The sequence below is a fragment of the Eutrigla gurnardus genome (assembly GCF_963514095.1).
Source record: "Eutrigla gurnardus genome assembly, chromosome: 18".
Lineage (NCBI taxonomy): Eukaryota > Metazoa > Chordata > Actinopteri > Perciformes > Triglidae > Eutrigla > Eutrigla gurnardus.
The window spans coordinates 15,210,030-15,226,649 of record NC_139929.1 but is presented as its reverse complement, the minus strand read 5'-3'; the positions used below and the strand labels follow the sequence as shown (position 1 = coordinate 15,226,649).

The 16,620-nt window shown below is 42.1% G+C and overlaps 2 protein-coding genes across 3 annotated transcripts; one reads left to right on the top strand and one right to left on the bottom strand.

Moving 5' to 3' along the window:
* Nucleotides 1-1,284: 1,284 nt before the first annotated feature.
* rps20 (ribosomal protein S20) lies at nt 1,285-3,151 on the bottom strand. The gene is made up of 4 exons (XM_084034029.1): nt 3,005-3,151; nt 1,979-2,078; nt 1,723-1,796; nt 1,285-1,504 (listed from the first exon to the last, which is right to left on the bottom strand). The coding sequence occupies exons 1-4, from the start codon at nt 3,005-3,007 to the stop codon at nt 1,322-1,324; spliced, it is 360 nt and encodes a 119-aa protein (XP_083890155.1). The 5' UTR covers nt 3,008-3,151; the 3' UTR covers nt 1,285-1,321.
* A 1,061-nt stretch (nt 3,152-4,212) lies between these two features.
* On the top strand, nt 4,213-13,525 carry anks6 (ankyrin repeat and sterile alpha motif domain containing 6). 2 transcript variants are annotated; one of them, XM_084033940.1, is made up of 18 exons: nt 4,213-4,827; nt 5,715-5,933; nt 6,071-6,275; nt 6,496-6,646; nt 7,521-7,565; nt 7,717-7,921; nt 8,088-8,194; nt 8,787-8,938; nt 9,019-9,256; nt 9,471-9,520; nt 9,729-9,923; nt 10,023-10,185; nt 10,279-10,499; nt 10,604-10,796; nt 11,105-11,172; nt 11,376-11,492; nt 12,151-12,235; nt 12,364-13,525. In XM_084033940.1, exons 1-18 carry the CDS (start codon nt 4,499-4,501, stop codon nt 12,411-12,413), a joined length of 2,793 nt encoding a protein of 930 aa, XP_083890066.1. In that variant the 5' UTR covers nt 4,213-4,498; the 3' UTR covers nt 12,414-13,525. The 2 variants fall into 2 exon arrangements, with proteins under 2 accessions (XP_083890066.1, XP_083890065.1); XM_084033939.1 differs by having other exon boundaries at nt 4,214-4,827; nt 12,151-12,247; nt 12,364-13,524.
* The last annotated feature ends 3,095 nt before the right edge of the window (nt 13,526-16,620 follow it).

Genomic DNA, 16,620 nt, shown 5'->3' with positions numbered 1-16,620 from the left:
CTACATTTCTAGGCTGGTCATGACATTTTCTTAAGAGGGACCATAAAGCCAGACTGTTAAACTTCAGGGAAGAAATAGGCCTTTTTTTGTGGTTGACATTTTAACTTCTCACAGAAAGAAAAGCACAGGTGCAAATAATGAAATGAATGATGGCTTCTTTGACTTCAGGTCCCTGGTATCCATGCTGGCTCATTGTCACTCTCAGTGTGACACTTGAATAAGACCGAGCCATTGTTAGTGATATTAGTAACAAGTCAAAACTCTGCTGTGAGAAAGGCCCCCTAAAGCCTTAAACCCTCATGGACTTAACGGATGTAACCTGGTAAATGGTTGAGTGTGAGAGACTGAAATAGTAGATACAAATTGGACAGCGCTTGACATGTGAAGTTACTTCATGACACAAAGACATGTCATCTAAAAGGGTGGGTTTTCATTTTACGTTTTGTACAGCCTGATTTGAATGTCTTCTAGGCTCTTATCATCCCAGACCCAGACCAGACATAATTATGAAATCATTATTTACTTGTTTTAGTTATGCCTTCAATAAGGAAAATATAAATGACGATGATGAATAAACTTGGTGTGTAGCCTAATGCTGCTGTTCTACGATTTGAAGTGTTCTATATTAAATATTTAATGGTTCTGTGTAAATGTAATTTGCCACACACGTGCTGTCGTCTTCGTTTACCTTTTTGTAATTCCTCCAGGCTTCCCCTGGTAACCCCGTGTTTCATGTGGCAACACTATGTATTGTGGGTAATTCCCTCGGGCAAAGTCTGCATCTATGTGGACTCATGGAAAGTGGGAACAAAGGGCTCATAAAGGTCTGCAAGTGAGCCCACATCCACCTGAAGACTTAACAGTGGGACAACCCTAAGCCCTCAGAGACTGAAGGTGCATCAACACCAGAGTCTGTGTGTGGACATTGAATTTGGGCCCTACTCTATAAACAGGTGCTTTACTGCTACAGCCTTACTTGGTCTTATATGACCAGTAGTTTATGGTATCCCCGTTATTTATGTATCTGTTTAATCATTCACTAACATCCTGAGGTTCATGCTGCCCATGTGCTCCAGTTATCACATGAAGGCATTTTGGTTACTACATTAAAATCTGATTTAAGTACATCTACTATGCAAGAGACAATATCTCTACCCCCTACATTCCAAATTGTGCTTTTGCTGGTTGATTGTATTTCTAAATCCATGTCCCATACACTAATGTGGGAACTTAAACGCTTTATGCTTCAGCCATTCAGATCCCACCCAGAAACATCACATCAGATTCCTTCTCAATTTCTTTATTGAATTGTCTGCAACGTTTATGCATCAGCGATGGTAACCTCAACCTCTACACCTGGCTCAATGCTGATGGAGGTGATCTGCTTGACGATTTCAGATGGGCTGTGCAGATCAATCAGGCGCTTGTGGATCCTCATCTGGAAGCGATCCCAGGTTTTGGAACCTTCACCACAGGGAGTTTTTCTGGTGGTGATGCGCAGAGTCTGGAAGGAGCAGAAAGAAACTGATTTTAGCAAAATACAGCAGTCCTGAAAGATCAGAATCCTGACAGTTTTTCGGGACCAAGTGCAACACAATTTCATTGGCTGAAAATGCAATTTGACTGTACGGCTGAAGCCATCATTTGAAAATAATTGTCAGGCATGTTCCGAGTTTGTGGGCATTTGTTAAACCACTCAATTGTTGTATCTAGCACTCATACCTTTGTTGGCATGCGGACGGGTCCCTTCACCTTCAGGCTCTTCTCCTTAGCGCCACGGATCAGGTCTGCGCAGACTGAGGATGAGAAATGACAACTTTAAAAACAAGCAACCATTGGCCATCAGCTAGTGATACTTGTTAAGCTGTGGCTCAGAATAGCGTATATCAAGTCTTCACTGTATATCAGGTGGAAATTTTATCCTCATAGCTCACATCTACGTTCCATTTTCAACATGAACTATTTTGAGTTAAGTTACCTTTCTCCAGAGATTTCACATTGCGGCTGGTGAGGGTGATGCGGATGCGGTGAATGGCGACCTCGGTCTCGGCGGGTGCCTTGCCAGTGTCCTTGAAAGCCTGCATGTGTGGAAACAAGAATTATCAAAACACTGAACCAGAAATTACAGTCATAGTTTAGATGAGATATGGGACTACATGGATAGATGTACTGGTGGGCCATGCAGAGGGTTAGTTTATACTCCTGTATTAGTGACATCACCTGTAACAGTATGGACTTTAACGTAACTTTAAACTATCAGGATATTACCGCCATGTATTAAAATATGGTTTCAGACTTCAACACGCAGATTTACGTGGAGCAGCTGAACTCAGCGCCAGCCATCAAACAGCTATTCGGACGTGAAGGGACTAATGATTCAATAAGATATGTTTTGCCCCAAATATACCACGTGCTTCAGTGCGCAGCCAACTGTCTGTTAACCGGTCACCAACTGCACCAAAAGTCAAAAGTAGCCATAAACACGACGCATCAGCCAGCTAACGTTGTAGCTAACTGTATTGTCCCGGTGCTAATTTTACAACGACAGCATGGTAAGCAGTACTGATTTAGCAAATGTATCCCGCTCAACCCGACATCCCATGATACACTATTGGGCTTTAAATCTTTAAATGATTAATAACTGCTTTCAGTTTAACTATAACGTTAAGTTAAGTGACTTTATGCTAGACAATCATGGGAATAAGTGAATATTTTAGCTTAAGCGTAAGGCAGTTGATGCAGATTTAAGAGTCGAATTATAATGCATGTCTTGAAAAGTCAGAAAATGTGACGTATAAAAGGGCGAATGATTTACAAAACCAGTAAATACGCAGGTTATTGTTAAAGAATCCAGTTTGTGAATACGTTATGGCGGGACACACGGTGCTAACGTTAGCCAACAGACTCCGTAGAAATCAAATGCTCAAGTTAAACTACGGAGTAACCAAAATGGCGAAAAATACACTTCACACAAGCGTAACTGTTACAATAAAGCAGCACATACCATTTCGGGTTATTCCTGACCGACTTATTCGGGAAAAATTCGAACGAACAGCGGTGAGCCAGGAACAGAAGCCACCAACGTGGTAAGCTGTTCAGGAAAAGGTCGAGTAGAGGCCCGTTTCCTGCTTTTGTACTGTTCATCCGGGTCTCAGATACTTCTTCTTCTTTAGTGTTTCAGACTAAACCAACAGCGACATCTGGTGGCTACGTTTGTGAATTAAAAAAGACGAGCAAATACTATGCTGCGACATCTGACAAAAAAATGAAAGAAATCCAAAAGCTGACTCTTTCAAATGATCTAAATTACCACATGTAAATGGGATTTATTACAGGGATGTTTTTCAATTAATCGAATAAGATGATATAGAGCTTCGTATTATTATAAATTGGACATTTAATAAGGGATTGTAATTTTATATGTAGACAGTACAAGTACAATCATGATTATTAATCTGGCCAATAACAGATCAAAGTAGTGATATTAGTAGTGATATATTGGATGCCAATGAAGAATAGAGATGTAGTTCTGTCATGTGACCATCGGGGGGCAGTAAAGTGTAAATTAAACGATTGACAACTACCCGCTTCACAAGTCTTGTGTTAAGGTAACATCATAACATACGGTTACATCCGGCAGGGATTTTAAAAGAAAAACAAATTTGTAAACACGAGTATTGATGATAACTTAAAAAATGTGCACAAGTATGGATTCATTTTATTATCATCGGTATTGAGTGTGAATTGCGTGCGTTCACCTCTGTAACAATTTGAGCACAGTCGTAACCTTATCGTAAAGGGCCAGGCAGATATACAATCATACACACACGTTTGGTCAAAACCGTTAATAAATGAACGATCACTGTTTAGAATATTCTATTCATATCATATGTAAATATAGATGGTAATATTCGTGATATGAGAGTGCTTTATGAATACCGTATTACGTTGCTGACATAGCATCCTGAATAATAAAGCAGAATAAAGATTGTGGTTATTGCAGTTTCAATATGCATTTTGTATAATTTTGTAAAGTCATGTGATGATGACACAATAATTCCTTGCAAGTTTGTCTAAAGTGTGTCATATTGTTTGGCAATAATCATATTTAGATGTTTTAACGGAGGAACTTTTGGCTAATAAATAAAAGGCTTTTGTTTTGAAAGAGAAGCGGAAGTCAATGGCTGTGCTGCAGACGCGTTGACTCTGGACAGGTTTCTAAACAAGTAACGGTACCGGCTGGTTGCCAGAAAGTTGTTTTGTCGAAACCCGTTAAGACATCACGAAAGTATTATGCTGGTGACGGATTATTCCATGGGTGTAGTGTTTAAGAAGAAGGACATTAGTTATTGACATGTAAACTAAACGTTGTTTTGCTGTACGTCATGGTTTCCAATCAGAGGCCGCCGCCGAGTGACAGAGGAAAAGTTGTGGACCGTTATTGTCGATGAAACTAACTGCAGTTGAATGGACACGGAGTAACATTTTGAATTAGGAGATGAATTTCGGCGTCCCCGCTAACTCGCTGTTGCTGTTCCGCGCCTGCGACGAGGGAGACTATGAAACCGCTCGGGGGATCATGGAGCCCGGTGCCCCCAAAGAGTCCGGGCGGCAGAGCAGGCTGCGGTCAGATGCGGGGTCGGAGTGCACCACCGCGGACATGTTGTCTCTGGTACCGGTGGACTCCACGGACGAGGAGGGCAACACCGCCCTGCAGTTCGCCTCGGCCAGCGGTCATGAGAACCTGGTCCGGTTTTTGTTACGAAAAGGGGCCTCGGTGGACAGCCGCAACAACTACGGCTGGACCCCGCTGATGCAGGCTGCGAGGTGGGGCTGCGGGCTGGAGCTCCGTGTACTGTTGTAATGCACCAAACTCCATTTAGAATCTGGCCATTTTATTTGTCACATTATATGATTATTATATGATAGTGAATTACTTCACCGTACAGTGTATACATTGTCTCTTCAGTTGGTCGTATAGAACATTTTATTGAAAAAGTACCTGTTGTGTTTCTAGTGTTGACCACATTTACCATAACACACCGGGAGAGGACACTTTGAGACTATTTAAAAAAAAAAAAAAAACAATCAAAAGTATGTTTTCTTAATGGGAGATGGGCTTGTTAAAGTGTGTAAAAGTATTGCCTGTTGGACTTTTTTCTAAGTAATTGCCGTATTCTTTCCATGGAGTTTGGTTGAGCAACATAAGTGAACAATCAGTTGATTTTTCAGTGATATCAGCTTCATGGTTTCAACAAAGGCTATATTAATGTTGATTTAGTCAAAACATTGTAACTGTCAATCTCATGAAACTTTGACAAATTACCTTTGAGAAATCATTCACTTCAGCTTGAATGTTTAATTCCCTTGTCTAGGGTCCATGCCTTTACCCTTGGGCATAATTTATCTTTTCGTTATCGTACAATTAAGTGCACAAGCAGGGCATGCCACAAATTAGTACAAAGCCTGTGAGGACAATCAATCTGACTTGGAATGTGACAAGTTGTATCTAAAATATTGCATTATTCTCACATTGAGAACAATGGGGAGGTTAGTCACAGCAAGGGTATGCATTTCAACACCTGCCTGGGCCACTTTAATGTAGCGTTTGCATGTTTATGTGCAAAGCTACCAGATACTCACATTTATCTCACCATAAAAGATGCACATATATCTTAATCTATCTGTTTCATTCTTTGTCTCTAATTCTCCAGGTTTGGTCACCTGAATGTTGCCCACATCCTGTTGGAGAACGGGGCAGAGATTAATGGACGGAACCGGCTGGGTGCGAGTGTTCTGACTATGGCGGCCCGCGGGGGACACACTCATGTAGTCAAGTTACTCCTGGAGAGCGGAGCCTACGTTGATGACTATGATCATCTGGCTGTTGCTGCGGAGGTCGTCTCGAACGGCAACAACAACAACAGCTGCAGGTTTGGGGTTTTTCCAGACAGTCACTAAGCCTTCTACTAAAACAAAACACAATATAGGTTACCTTTGAATCACATTAATCTCTGACTGTTCTTAATCCTTTGCTGCAAAACCGTTGTGGCTCCCTATTTTTCCACAGCTCGGCCGGTTTTGGAGGTGGCGAAGGCGGTCTAGGAAGCGGCGTCTGTGGCAGAGAGTTCATGGACATAATAGCCCTGATGGTGGCATCTCAGCATGGCCACGAGGCCACGGTGCGCCTGCTGCTAGAATGGGGCTCCGATGTCAACTTTTCCCAGAAGATCACTGGCTGGGGACCACTGATGGTGGCCACCCTCAGTGGGAAGGTGGGTTCAATCAATTGATGGTTGCATAGATAATCAAGATGGATGCAATACTTTATAGGTATTGTGGGTGTCATTTGGGTACGGCTTTTTATAGCATAACCCATTTGAAATGTATTTACATTTTGATACAGTTCGTTTGAAACCACAGTTGCAGCACAAAAGCAGAGTCTTGTTTGTTTTGAGCTAAGCAACTGACAAATAAAGTTGCTGTGTTTTGAAGGTGGCTGTGGCTCAGCAGCTGGTGGAGCGTGGAGCTGACCCAGACAGGGTGAATGTGCTGTCCAAGACGGCCTTCGAACTAGCCATGCAGCTTAAACAGAGAGACATCAAGGCCTATCTCGACTCCATCACCACTGTCCGACCACAGACCGGTGAGGCTTCCTTCTCTGTTTTCAATTTCAAATTTGCTTTATTGGGATGATGATGATGAAGTCAAATGAAAAGAAGAAAAACAGAAAAAAAATGTTGCTCTTCGCTTCACAATAAACATCATACAGTTTTAATGTATACTACAAAGAACACTATGATGAAAGAGAAACAAAACATTTCCAAATAAAAAAAATAATGTTATGTAAATAATAAGATATAGTTTAACAAACGATTGTAATGTTAATAATGGTGAGAAGAACAGTAGATGTAAATAGATACACTCAAAAGGAGACAGTTGAATGTGTTCTCCTGCTTTTCTCAGACTCTTGCTTGTCCCCCAAATATTTAATTGTGTTTTGTTCTGAGAATATGTTGAATTCTTGGTCATTTAGTTTTGCTTTTGATGTCTTTTTACGGTCAAACAGGGAGTGTTGATCCGTCTCTTTCCTGTTGGCAGAACAGACAACCTATTTTTATCTGTGTGTGTTTTGTCCCTGCAATTAACACGGATGTGAGAGCAAAACCAACAGTGGTAGCTCTCAGCCTCTTTGATGTTTACTAGCTCCTCTCACCAGTAGCTCCGTTTTCCTGCACAGAACATCACATATTACCTCAACTTCTGAAATCCAACCTGACCCGTAACCAGAGCCCATTGTAGCTACGTTTCTTTGATACTTTAATCTCTTAAGATACATGCCAGAATGATTAGGCAATGATGTACTAAATAGCCATTGGTTTGGCTGAAATATAGGTGAGTGTATGGAAAAAGAGCAACCACTTTGTAATGTATCTTATACATCTGTAGATTGACTAACGTATGGTCACATATGAGTATATCAGGACTCCCTGTTCTCAGCCGGGCTCTTTTCTCCACAGACGATGAGAGAAGAAGACCAGATGTGTTCAGTGCTCTCAAGCTAGGTGAGTTAAATTGTATACCTAAAGTATACAAAATTACTATTAAATTGGGTTTTGATTAACAGGCAAAGGTCGACAAATAACACAATCGAGTTCATGTATTTTCAGATTTATGTATCCATATATATGTGTGTGTGTGTGTGTGTTGCCTCAGGCAATTCACAGCTAGTCAAGGAGATCTTGGAGGAGGACCCTACTCAGGTGAATTCATCCAATCAGGAGGGAGCGACACCTCTCATGTTGGCGGCAGTGAGCGGTCAGCTAGAAGTGGTGCAGCTGATGGTGGAGAAGAATGCAGACATAGACAAACAAGATGGTGTCCATGGATGGACCGCTTTAATGCAGGCCACCTATCACGGGTAGGAAGGACATTCTGGGTTATTATGGTAAACTTTAGTGGGATATATGGAGACATTTGTTAATGTAATGTATGAGATACACATGAATGGATGCTGACACTGTTGTCAATATCATCAATCATTTCCCACTCCTTTCTTTTGTTTTCTGTCTCACTCGTTCTCCCAGTAATAAAGACATTGTCAAGTACCTGTTGAGTCAAGGGGCTGATGTCAACCTTCGAGCTAAGAATGGATACACAGCCTTTGACTTGGTTATGTTGCTGAACGACCCAGGTACCTCCACTAACGTCACTTTGTTTTATAGCCATTTAGAAAAAGGTTTTGTATATTTGTCTTAAGTTAAGGAGTCTTTGACCCAGGATGGAAAGTAGAAGTACTTGTGAGTTTTTAATATCAACCAATAATACTTAAGTATAATTTGTAAATGTCTATAAACTTAAATCAAATCCTTTTGCTGTAACACTGACTTGTAGAATTGTAGAGCAGCTGAAACGCTTATTCGATGAGTTGATTCAGTAGACCAGAAATTAATTTCCAACAAATCTGATAATAGATAAATGGTAGAATTTGTTTTCTCTTAAAGTAGAAATTCACTGGTAAAGCTTCTCAAATGTGAATATTTACTTAGAAAAAATCGTTTTAAAATAAGGTCCACTTACTAGCTTTCTACTGCACATAATGGTCTTCCTCAATCTTGATTAAAAATGTCATGTTGAATTCATATTTTGATGAACTTTATTAGCCTTCTATGTCTTGGCACCAAGTGGATGCTAACACTTGACACAGTCCATGCTAGGTAGGGTCCATGATGTTTGTTTCACTCACTGAATCCTTGTTGTTTTTCTCTGCGTCTGGATTTTCTCAGACACTGAGTTGGTGCGTCTGTTAGCATCAGTGTGTATGCAAGTAGACAAGGAGAAGTCCAAACACCGTGGCAGAGCCCGAATGACTCGCTCCAAAAGCAGACAGTCCCTCAACAATGTCCCCGTGCCGCCGGACGACAAGGGAGGACTTAAGGTAAAGGAGAAGTCTTTTTAAAAGATTAGCTCATTCACTCTGCCCATTGTCCTTACATGTTTGACTCCACCCCCATCCAGTCCTGGTGGAGTCGGATGTCCAATCGGTTCCGACGGCTTAAATTGACTCACACCTTGAGGCACGGCCTTTCATCCAACCGCCTGGCTCCATTCCCCGACGATGCTGAGACGTCATTGGATGCCACAATGAAGGCGAATCGGAAGTCTGCTGCCGTGTCTAACGGGGCGCTGGCACCGACGCCTGCCCTGGTGGGGAATGACGTCAACACTGCCTGGGCAGTCAAGAGCAAAGATGCTGGTGAGACACAGTTAATGAAGTCATTGTCATTTTTGGAGTATAATTACTTAAGTCGGTAACACATCAGATGTTTAGCTTAGAAGTTATTCTACACATCAAAGTCTATACTAGATTTGCATATGTTCATGTTGATCCTTGTTGACGATATCATGCAGACATTGCACATAAACCATGTAGCGGAGGGAATGTAATGTGACTTTTGTTCTTTTTCCAGGTCTTTGCAGGACATCCTCAGAAAAAGAGGACTTTCTTATAACTACAATGGTAGGAGTGTTGTATTTAATGTTAACTATGCTTCATTGTCCATTTCTTCAAGCTTGCTGTGAATTAATTGCCTCATAGGATATCAGAACGTTATAATGTTTTGTTTTAAAAGTTTTGGGTTTGCCCTTTGTAACTCTTTAAAAGAGCTGTATAAATAAGGTTTATGGTTGTTATGAGTAATAGTGTTATTTAATCCCATGTCCTCTAGCTCAGAAGCGGTGCACCGTTGACCCGGCTGCCCAATGACAAGCTTAAAGCAGTGATTCCTCCCTTCCTTCCCCCGTCCAACTTTGAACTGTGGAACTCGGACCGCTCACGTCTCCTCGGGGAGGGAAAGAGCGAAGCGCCCCGTTTGCCCATGCCACCCCAGAGGAAGTTGAACAGCAGTGGAAACTCAGATATTGTGAGTGTTTGTGGCCGAGGGGGTTGGTGCTGATCAAACCCATGTTTGTCATCATTCATCAGTCTACTATGTTCTCCTTCTCTCTCCTTCATAATTTAGACGTCTATCAGTCGTGTGGTTAGCAGGTCCATTAAGTTTCCCAGCATCCCCAAGGGGCCCTCCTCTTCCTCTCCCTCAAACTCTGGTCACTACCACTCCCCCCACTCCTCAGGAGGGTCCAATGGAGTGGCAGGGATCAACCGGGACTCGCACAACCGCTCAGGTTCACAGAAAACGCAGACGAATACGAACATGCCCTGACACAAGTGGAACATGAGCAACCGCATTTCATGCTCTTGTGTCTTTCATCCACCAGGGGGCAGTGCAGACAGCGTTCTCTCCCAGATAGCAGCCCAAAGAAAGAGAGCAGCAGGCCTGATAGAGGTGAAGGCCCAAGCTCCAGAGAAACAGCACAGCCAGACACAGAACCAACCCTCGCTGCCACCCTCAGCACCCGGCCTGCCGCCGCCTGATATCAGCCTTCCTGACATCCACACCCACCCCAGCCTCGTGGTGTCCGACATCCACTCGAGAAGGGTCTGTGTCGTGCTTTCCTTTCTGTCATTACTGTGGAAAACAGCAAAAGTTAAAGGAGTCACGCCAGTGAACTGGTGCTACAATCCCCTCTTTTTATTTTGTAGAAGATGGAGTTGAAGAAGAGGCCTCAGTCGGGGAATTCTTCCACATCTAAGAGCACCTCGCCCACTCTGACTCCATCTCCTTCCCCAACGCCGAAGCCTCCCACTGGGCCAGGAGACTCTCTGTCCTCAGCCTCTTCCCACCCTCGTTCCAAGAGCAGCGGCGGCTCCAGCAGTGGAACCATCACTGATGAAGGTGATAACATGTTGAAATGATCTTTCAGCATGCCAGTGCACAAGTATCAATTCCACTTTTATTCCACTAGACCAATTCTGTAAATGTTTGAATGAAAGCAGGAAAACAACATTCATAGATGTGCAAAAGCATTGACTGTAATAGTGATTGGTGTAAATAATGTTTTCTTGATCATTTGAATTGAATTGTGCACCCGGGGGCTTGACCTAAATAATCAACACACATGAATTCCCACAAACTTAATATATTTCGGAAAAATGTGCCAAGATTCATCACTTCGTACTTGATGTCATTTTTGTCTTTTCCAGATGAGCTGTCTAGTATATTGAAGAAACTGTCCCTTGAGAAATATCAGCCCATATTTGAGGAACAGGAAGTAAGATTTTCCTTCAAATATAATCTTTTCCTCTTTGCTCCTTCTCTTTTCTAATAATGAGTTGTCAACGTTAAGGAAACTGCTTTCCCATAACGTCATCACTGAACTGCCATTCTGTACTCATGTTAAACAAGACAATAGTACATTTATTGCACATGTTTGATACAGGCTTTTGATCAGAGTTCTCGTTTCTCTTCTTCGAGGTGGATATGGAGGCCTTCCTAACGCTAACGGATGGAGACCTGAGGGAGCTGGGCATTAAAACAGACGGACCCAGACAACAGATCTTAGCTGCCATATCAGAGCTAAATGCTGGGAAGGTGTGTTTGGTTGAACATATATTCTGCATTATTCTGCATCTCCAAGGGATCTTTACTCTGGGCTTAGGTTATGTTTGTTTCCAGTTCTGGTTTCCCCCAGTGTAACCCAACATTATACAACAATAAACTGTTAGCATAATTGTTTCCTGCAGTGATATAGTGAGAATTCCTTTGAAAACAAGGATGGAAATTGCTGAAGGGAGCAACTTACAGTTAATACTACAGGGTCATGCTTTGTGAAAGCAAAGCACGAGAACATAAGTAGAACCATTACCGTACAATGAAAACGACTGTACATATGCAGCCATATATGCACCATATTATCATAATCAATTATGTACAATTTGACATAAATGTTGTGCAAAACTTTGCAGTATACATATAGGCAGATGACTGTGTGTGTGTCTGTGGGTGATGGTGGGGGAAGGGGGCTTAGAGTGCGTGTCAGTGGGGGTCTCGGGCCTTGTTGTTGATGAGACCAGTTGCAGATGGGGAGAAACTGTTTTTGTGGCCCAAGGTTTTGGTCTTAACAGACCTCAAACTCTTGCCGGAGGGGAGTGTTTCCAAGAGTTTGTAATCGGGGGTGGGAGTGGTCGTCCCTGATCTCATTATCTTATTATAATTGGTTTATAATTAGAACGTTGTTGGTTGTCAACAGGGCCGAGAAAGGCAGATCCTTCAAGAGACCATCCATAACTTCCAGTCTTCCTTTGGTAGCAGCGCTAGTAACCCAAGGCAACCAGGTGAAGCACGCTGTGAGTGTCAAGAAAAACTGAGATGTGGACTCTGATGAGATATTGGATTACATGCAAAGACAACATCATAATCTGTCTCTCTACCTCTTTATCCATTCTCTCTCTCTCCATCTCAGCACCGACGGGTTGGATGAGACACCAGGTGCGTTCCTCCAACAAAAGATAACCCAGCAGCCTTGATGCCAGGAAGTACGCCAAAGGTACTTAAAGTAAGCATAAAATGCTGGTGACCTCTAGCCAAGGCAGGAATAATATGGACGCCCATATCCCAGACCACTAGCCGGGGTTAGTGCAAGAGGTTGCTGCAGCAAAACGACCAAATAGACCCTGATAACCTGCCTTTGTAGAACCTTTTAGGACCATGCATTAAAGTATTCTTCCTGTGGATCCTAAAGCAGGTGAGGTGGGACAGGCCTGGCTGAGTCCAGTGCCCTGCTGCTATTAGACAAAGCACATGGTGTGTGGCAAATTATATATTCTTTTGCCATTGTGATACGGTTTCCACGTCTAATGCAGCGCATGGGTTTAAGCAGGGAAGTTAGAGAGTCCTGAAAGACAAAAAGGTGAAATACACAGCAGAGGGAGAGTGAGCATGAGCCAAGAGAGAGATGGTTATTTTATCTGAACAAATGTGAGAGGGGCAGCATATGTATTGTAAAAATGGCAAGGTAAGTGAAGGGAAAACAAGAGATTATGAGCATAATAATAAAATACAATAATAAAAAGCAGGTGTTAGCCAGTAATACTGTGTTGGAATGATGACTAAAAGGAGCACTGATGAGCAAAGAATATGAAGAGACAGGACCATTAGCAGAGCTACTTTTTGTCTTTTATATGTTGTGCTTGCCGTTACATAAACAGATTATTTTTTACTGTTTGAGATGTTATTGGACTCGATGGGAAGGCTTTGGCAAAACATTTTGGGAGTGTTTTATGAGCAGTGTAAATTTAGAAAAAAGGGGCATTGAGCAATAATTTCCATTGAGCCTGTTCAATGTTTTTGCATCAGGCTCCATCATTAATGTTGGTCCGATGGAGCGTTATATCATTCCTAAATATTAGGTACTTATAATCCATCTCTTAAATCCAAGGGATTCAGTTAAATACGAGATGACACACTGATATTATCTCCTGTTTAGTCATGTGTGCTTGGACGATGAATAAACATACTGTACGCTTTCAAAAAGGAATCTGGATGATGAATGAATCACGAAACATGGAATTATGAAATGCTGTAAAACAACAAATAAACGGAATATAAAATGTTCATTGGTCCTCTGGTTAATAAACCAAATCAAATCTGATGTGAAGCCTTCTTTGTTCCACACGATGGCAGTGACCTTCTATTGTTGCAATAAAGGATCAGAGTGGTGTGCAGCTGTAATGTACTGTTCTGTCATTGTTTCGCTCCCTGATTCAGGTCTCTTCTTCAGCTTTAGGAATCACATTAAAGCACGATTAGGTACGTTTTAATGAAGAAATGTAACATTTTTCTCACCCTCATTCTTTGGAGCACACTTGCAGATTTTACCACCTAACCTGCTCAGATATGACCGGTAGCTTATGGTGGTTACTGCAAACTTTAGATACATTTCACTGTGTAACTAATATACATTACTGAGTCAGTTTGCCAACTGAGTTTCTCTTCTCTACTTGTGCGACTGTAACGCTACATTTTCACATTGACCATTATGAGTATTTCTGAGTAAGATCCCCTCCAGATATGTTTACTGTATGACTTGGACTGGACCATGATTGCTTGAGATTTAAAGTAAATTTGCCATCTTTTATGTGGATGTCCAATCAGTGTAGATGGTGAATGTTGTCAAGTGTTTGTTCTGTTGACGGAGAAAGCTCATGGAGAAGTGCCGGCAGTGCCTTGAGTACCAGAAATGTGGTACATGCAACATGTAGCACGTGGAATAGCCAGAGGTCCAACAGCCTGGAGTTCCTTCCCTGCAGCCGACTACACCACTGTCACGTCAAATGAAAGCACTGGATGCAGGGAGAACAAAAGGGTTTCAGCTTTCTCAGGAGAAATAGCACGCATTGAGGGATTTATTGCTTAAATTGACTACATTTACGTCAGCACTGATCCACATAAAAGGTGGAAGGAGACTTTCCCTTCGAGGTTAACACATTATGCACGGTAGAGTTTAAACGTCCCAGTAAAGTAACGGGGGAGGGCTTTTAATCAAATACATGTTACACCGTCGTCCATGTTGGCTGTTTTTTTGTTTGTCGAAGCTACTGTCACCATTCAAGCATGATCAAGTTCAGACAGACGATTCCCCAAACATGACCAAATAGCAACACACTGGTGTTGTTGACATGATTATTGATGACCTGGATATAGATTGGCCCGACAGGCAGGCGACAGGATTCCTGTAGAGTTTAATGAAAAGCATCACTCAGTGTAGGAAAGCTTTCCTCTCCAGGGCTGTGGCAGATTGAGTGTTCAGATGTCACGTGAGCTGTAAGAAACTGGAGGGGAGAAACATTTGGAATAGAATAACATTGCTGTGGCATGTGGAGTGACTCATTCCATTTCCTCCCAATTCCTGTAATTCACATTTGGTTTTGATTGGATTAAATAACATTTAATAATATTGTCTGTAACTGTCAATTCAGTAGTCATGCAGTAATACAAGGCACAGCGGTCATAGATCATTTGTGCATTATAGAGGTCTTAAAATGAGTTCCATAGACCCTGACTCAGAAAGATGATGTCTTTATGGATAAATGAGTTTCTTTCAAAATGACTGGATTGTTAACTACCCCCGCTACTGGTGAGATCCCGACAGCCTCAGCCAAGATGTCTGCTTCGTCGGCTGAAAGTGTGTGTCCCTTCTGTGGTAAAGCGGGCTGGCTGAAGGAACCTGAGTTAAAGTTGAGGTTAAGATCCCCACAAGAGATACATTTTCACGATGTGCCAGTTTTCCGATCTTCATTCCCCTGAGCCTCAGTGCTTACTGTACTCCTCAACACACACACAATAGCACAAAACTGAACTTAGGAGGTTTATAGGACATATATCTTAAGGAGCAATTACATCTTTATGTGATAATCATAAGAAATGTTTTCATATGGCCATTCTTGCAGGTTAAGGAACAGTTCACAAAATTCACAAATGCAAAAATCTTGCCCAAATGTTAAAGCAAATCTAATATAAAAGTATTGGAAGTGCCACGATCCTAAGGTCAAAATTGATGAATCATTTCACTACAGCCAGGAAATTCATGATTTTCCTTGGAAACGAGTAACCCCTCCATCAATTTATTTCATTTGTTAAAATATATACAATATTGTTTGATAAAGTTAATGAGTTGTGACAGGGCCGTGGTCCACCAGGTGTGTGTGTGGAGATGTTTGGGACTGTGCCGTGTAAAAGAAGTAACTTGTGTGTTTCCCAGCATTTCGGGAGTCCTCTCTAAAAGCTTGTGTGCCGTTGCTATGAAATTCACTTTGTGGCCATTGGCCTCTGGCTGTACAAGCTAGTGCGGTTTTCAGATGTGCATCACCTAGGGCAATTGCGTTCCTACACTGTGTGTGTGTGTCCTGTGATGATTGGTCACTCTAGTGGGGAACAGGGATTGCAGGATTCAGCCATATTTTACAGAGAGCCGTCAGCAGTTTTAAACACTGTTCATTCAAGCAAAAGTACATCCATTGAGCAGCGTTGACAAATATTGTAGCCTTGTGTGTTGTTTTTTCCGAACAAACGGTTGCTGCGAGATTTCTCATTAGCATACCACTGTCAACATTCATCCTTGCAAAAATGACTCATTTTGCTCTTAGGATTTCCCAGGATCCTGTTTCACAGCTTTCTCTGTCTCCCCCCTCTCCTTTTCTGTGTACGTCACACTCAAACACACACACACACGCACACACACACACACACACACACACACACAAACAGATAGAAACAGGACGGAGCAGATTACAGACAGCATAGAAGAAAGACGACCTCCTCCATATGACCCTTGTTCTGACCACGAAACGACCTTTGCAGAACCCAAATCTAAACGTCAACAAAAGATTATCCCCAAAGTCCCAAAACACAATTTTCCCTCTCAAACCGATTGACACAGCTCTTGATACAGGGACTGATGGACATGTGAGAGCGGAGCACGAGCTGAAGGGAATTTTGTAGCATTTATCTCCATTGGGTGATATTGCCTTGTTGTGTTTTACCTTTCTCATTTTTCACTGCGGCACATCATCATTTTCTTGAAGACGGGCACACTTTTGAAGCCCCAATAATACTCAGCTTTTATTTAAGCTTAAATATGACAGGCTTTTCTGTGTTTTATATTGCCCTGTTCTGTCTCAACATTTTACAGTTCGTAGACTCATTCACAAGATCTATACTG

Coding starts and splice junctions, on each gene's coding strand:
- rps20 (XM_084034029.1), bottom strand. Junction 1,797..1,978: donor TGTGAAATCTCTGGAGAAAG/GTAACTTAACTC, acceptor TCTCATCCTCAG/TCTGCGCAGACCTGATCCGT. Junction 1,505..1,722: donor CCGTCCGCATGCCAACAAAG/GTATGAGTGCTA, acceptor TGCTCCTTCCAG/ACTCTGCGCATCACCACCAG.
- anks6 (XM_084033939.1), top strand. CDS start 4,499: ATGAATTTCGGCGTCCCCGCTAACTCGCTGTTGCTGTTCCGCGCCTGC. Junction 6,276..6,495: donor TGGCCACCCTCAGTGGGAAG/GTGGGTTCAATC, acceptor TGTGTTTTGAAG/GTGGCTGTGGCTCAGCAGCT. Junction 9,521..9,728: donor ACTTTCTTATAACTACAATG/GTAGGAGTGTTG, acceptor CATGTCCTCTAG/CTCAGAAGCGGTGCACCGTT.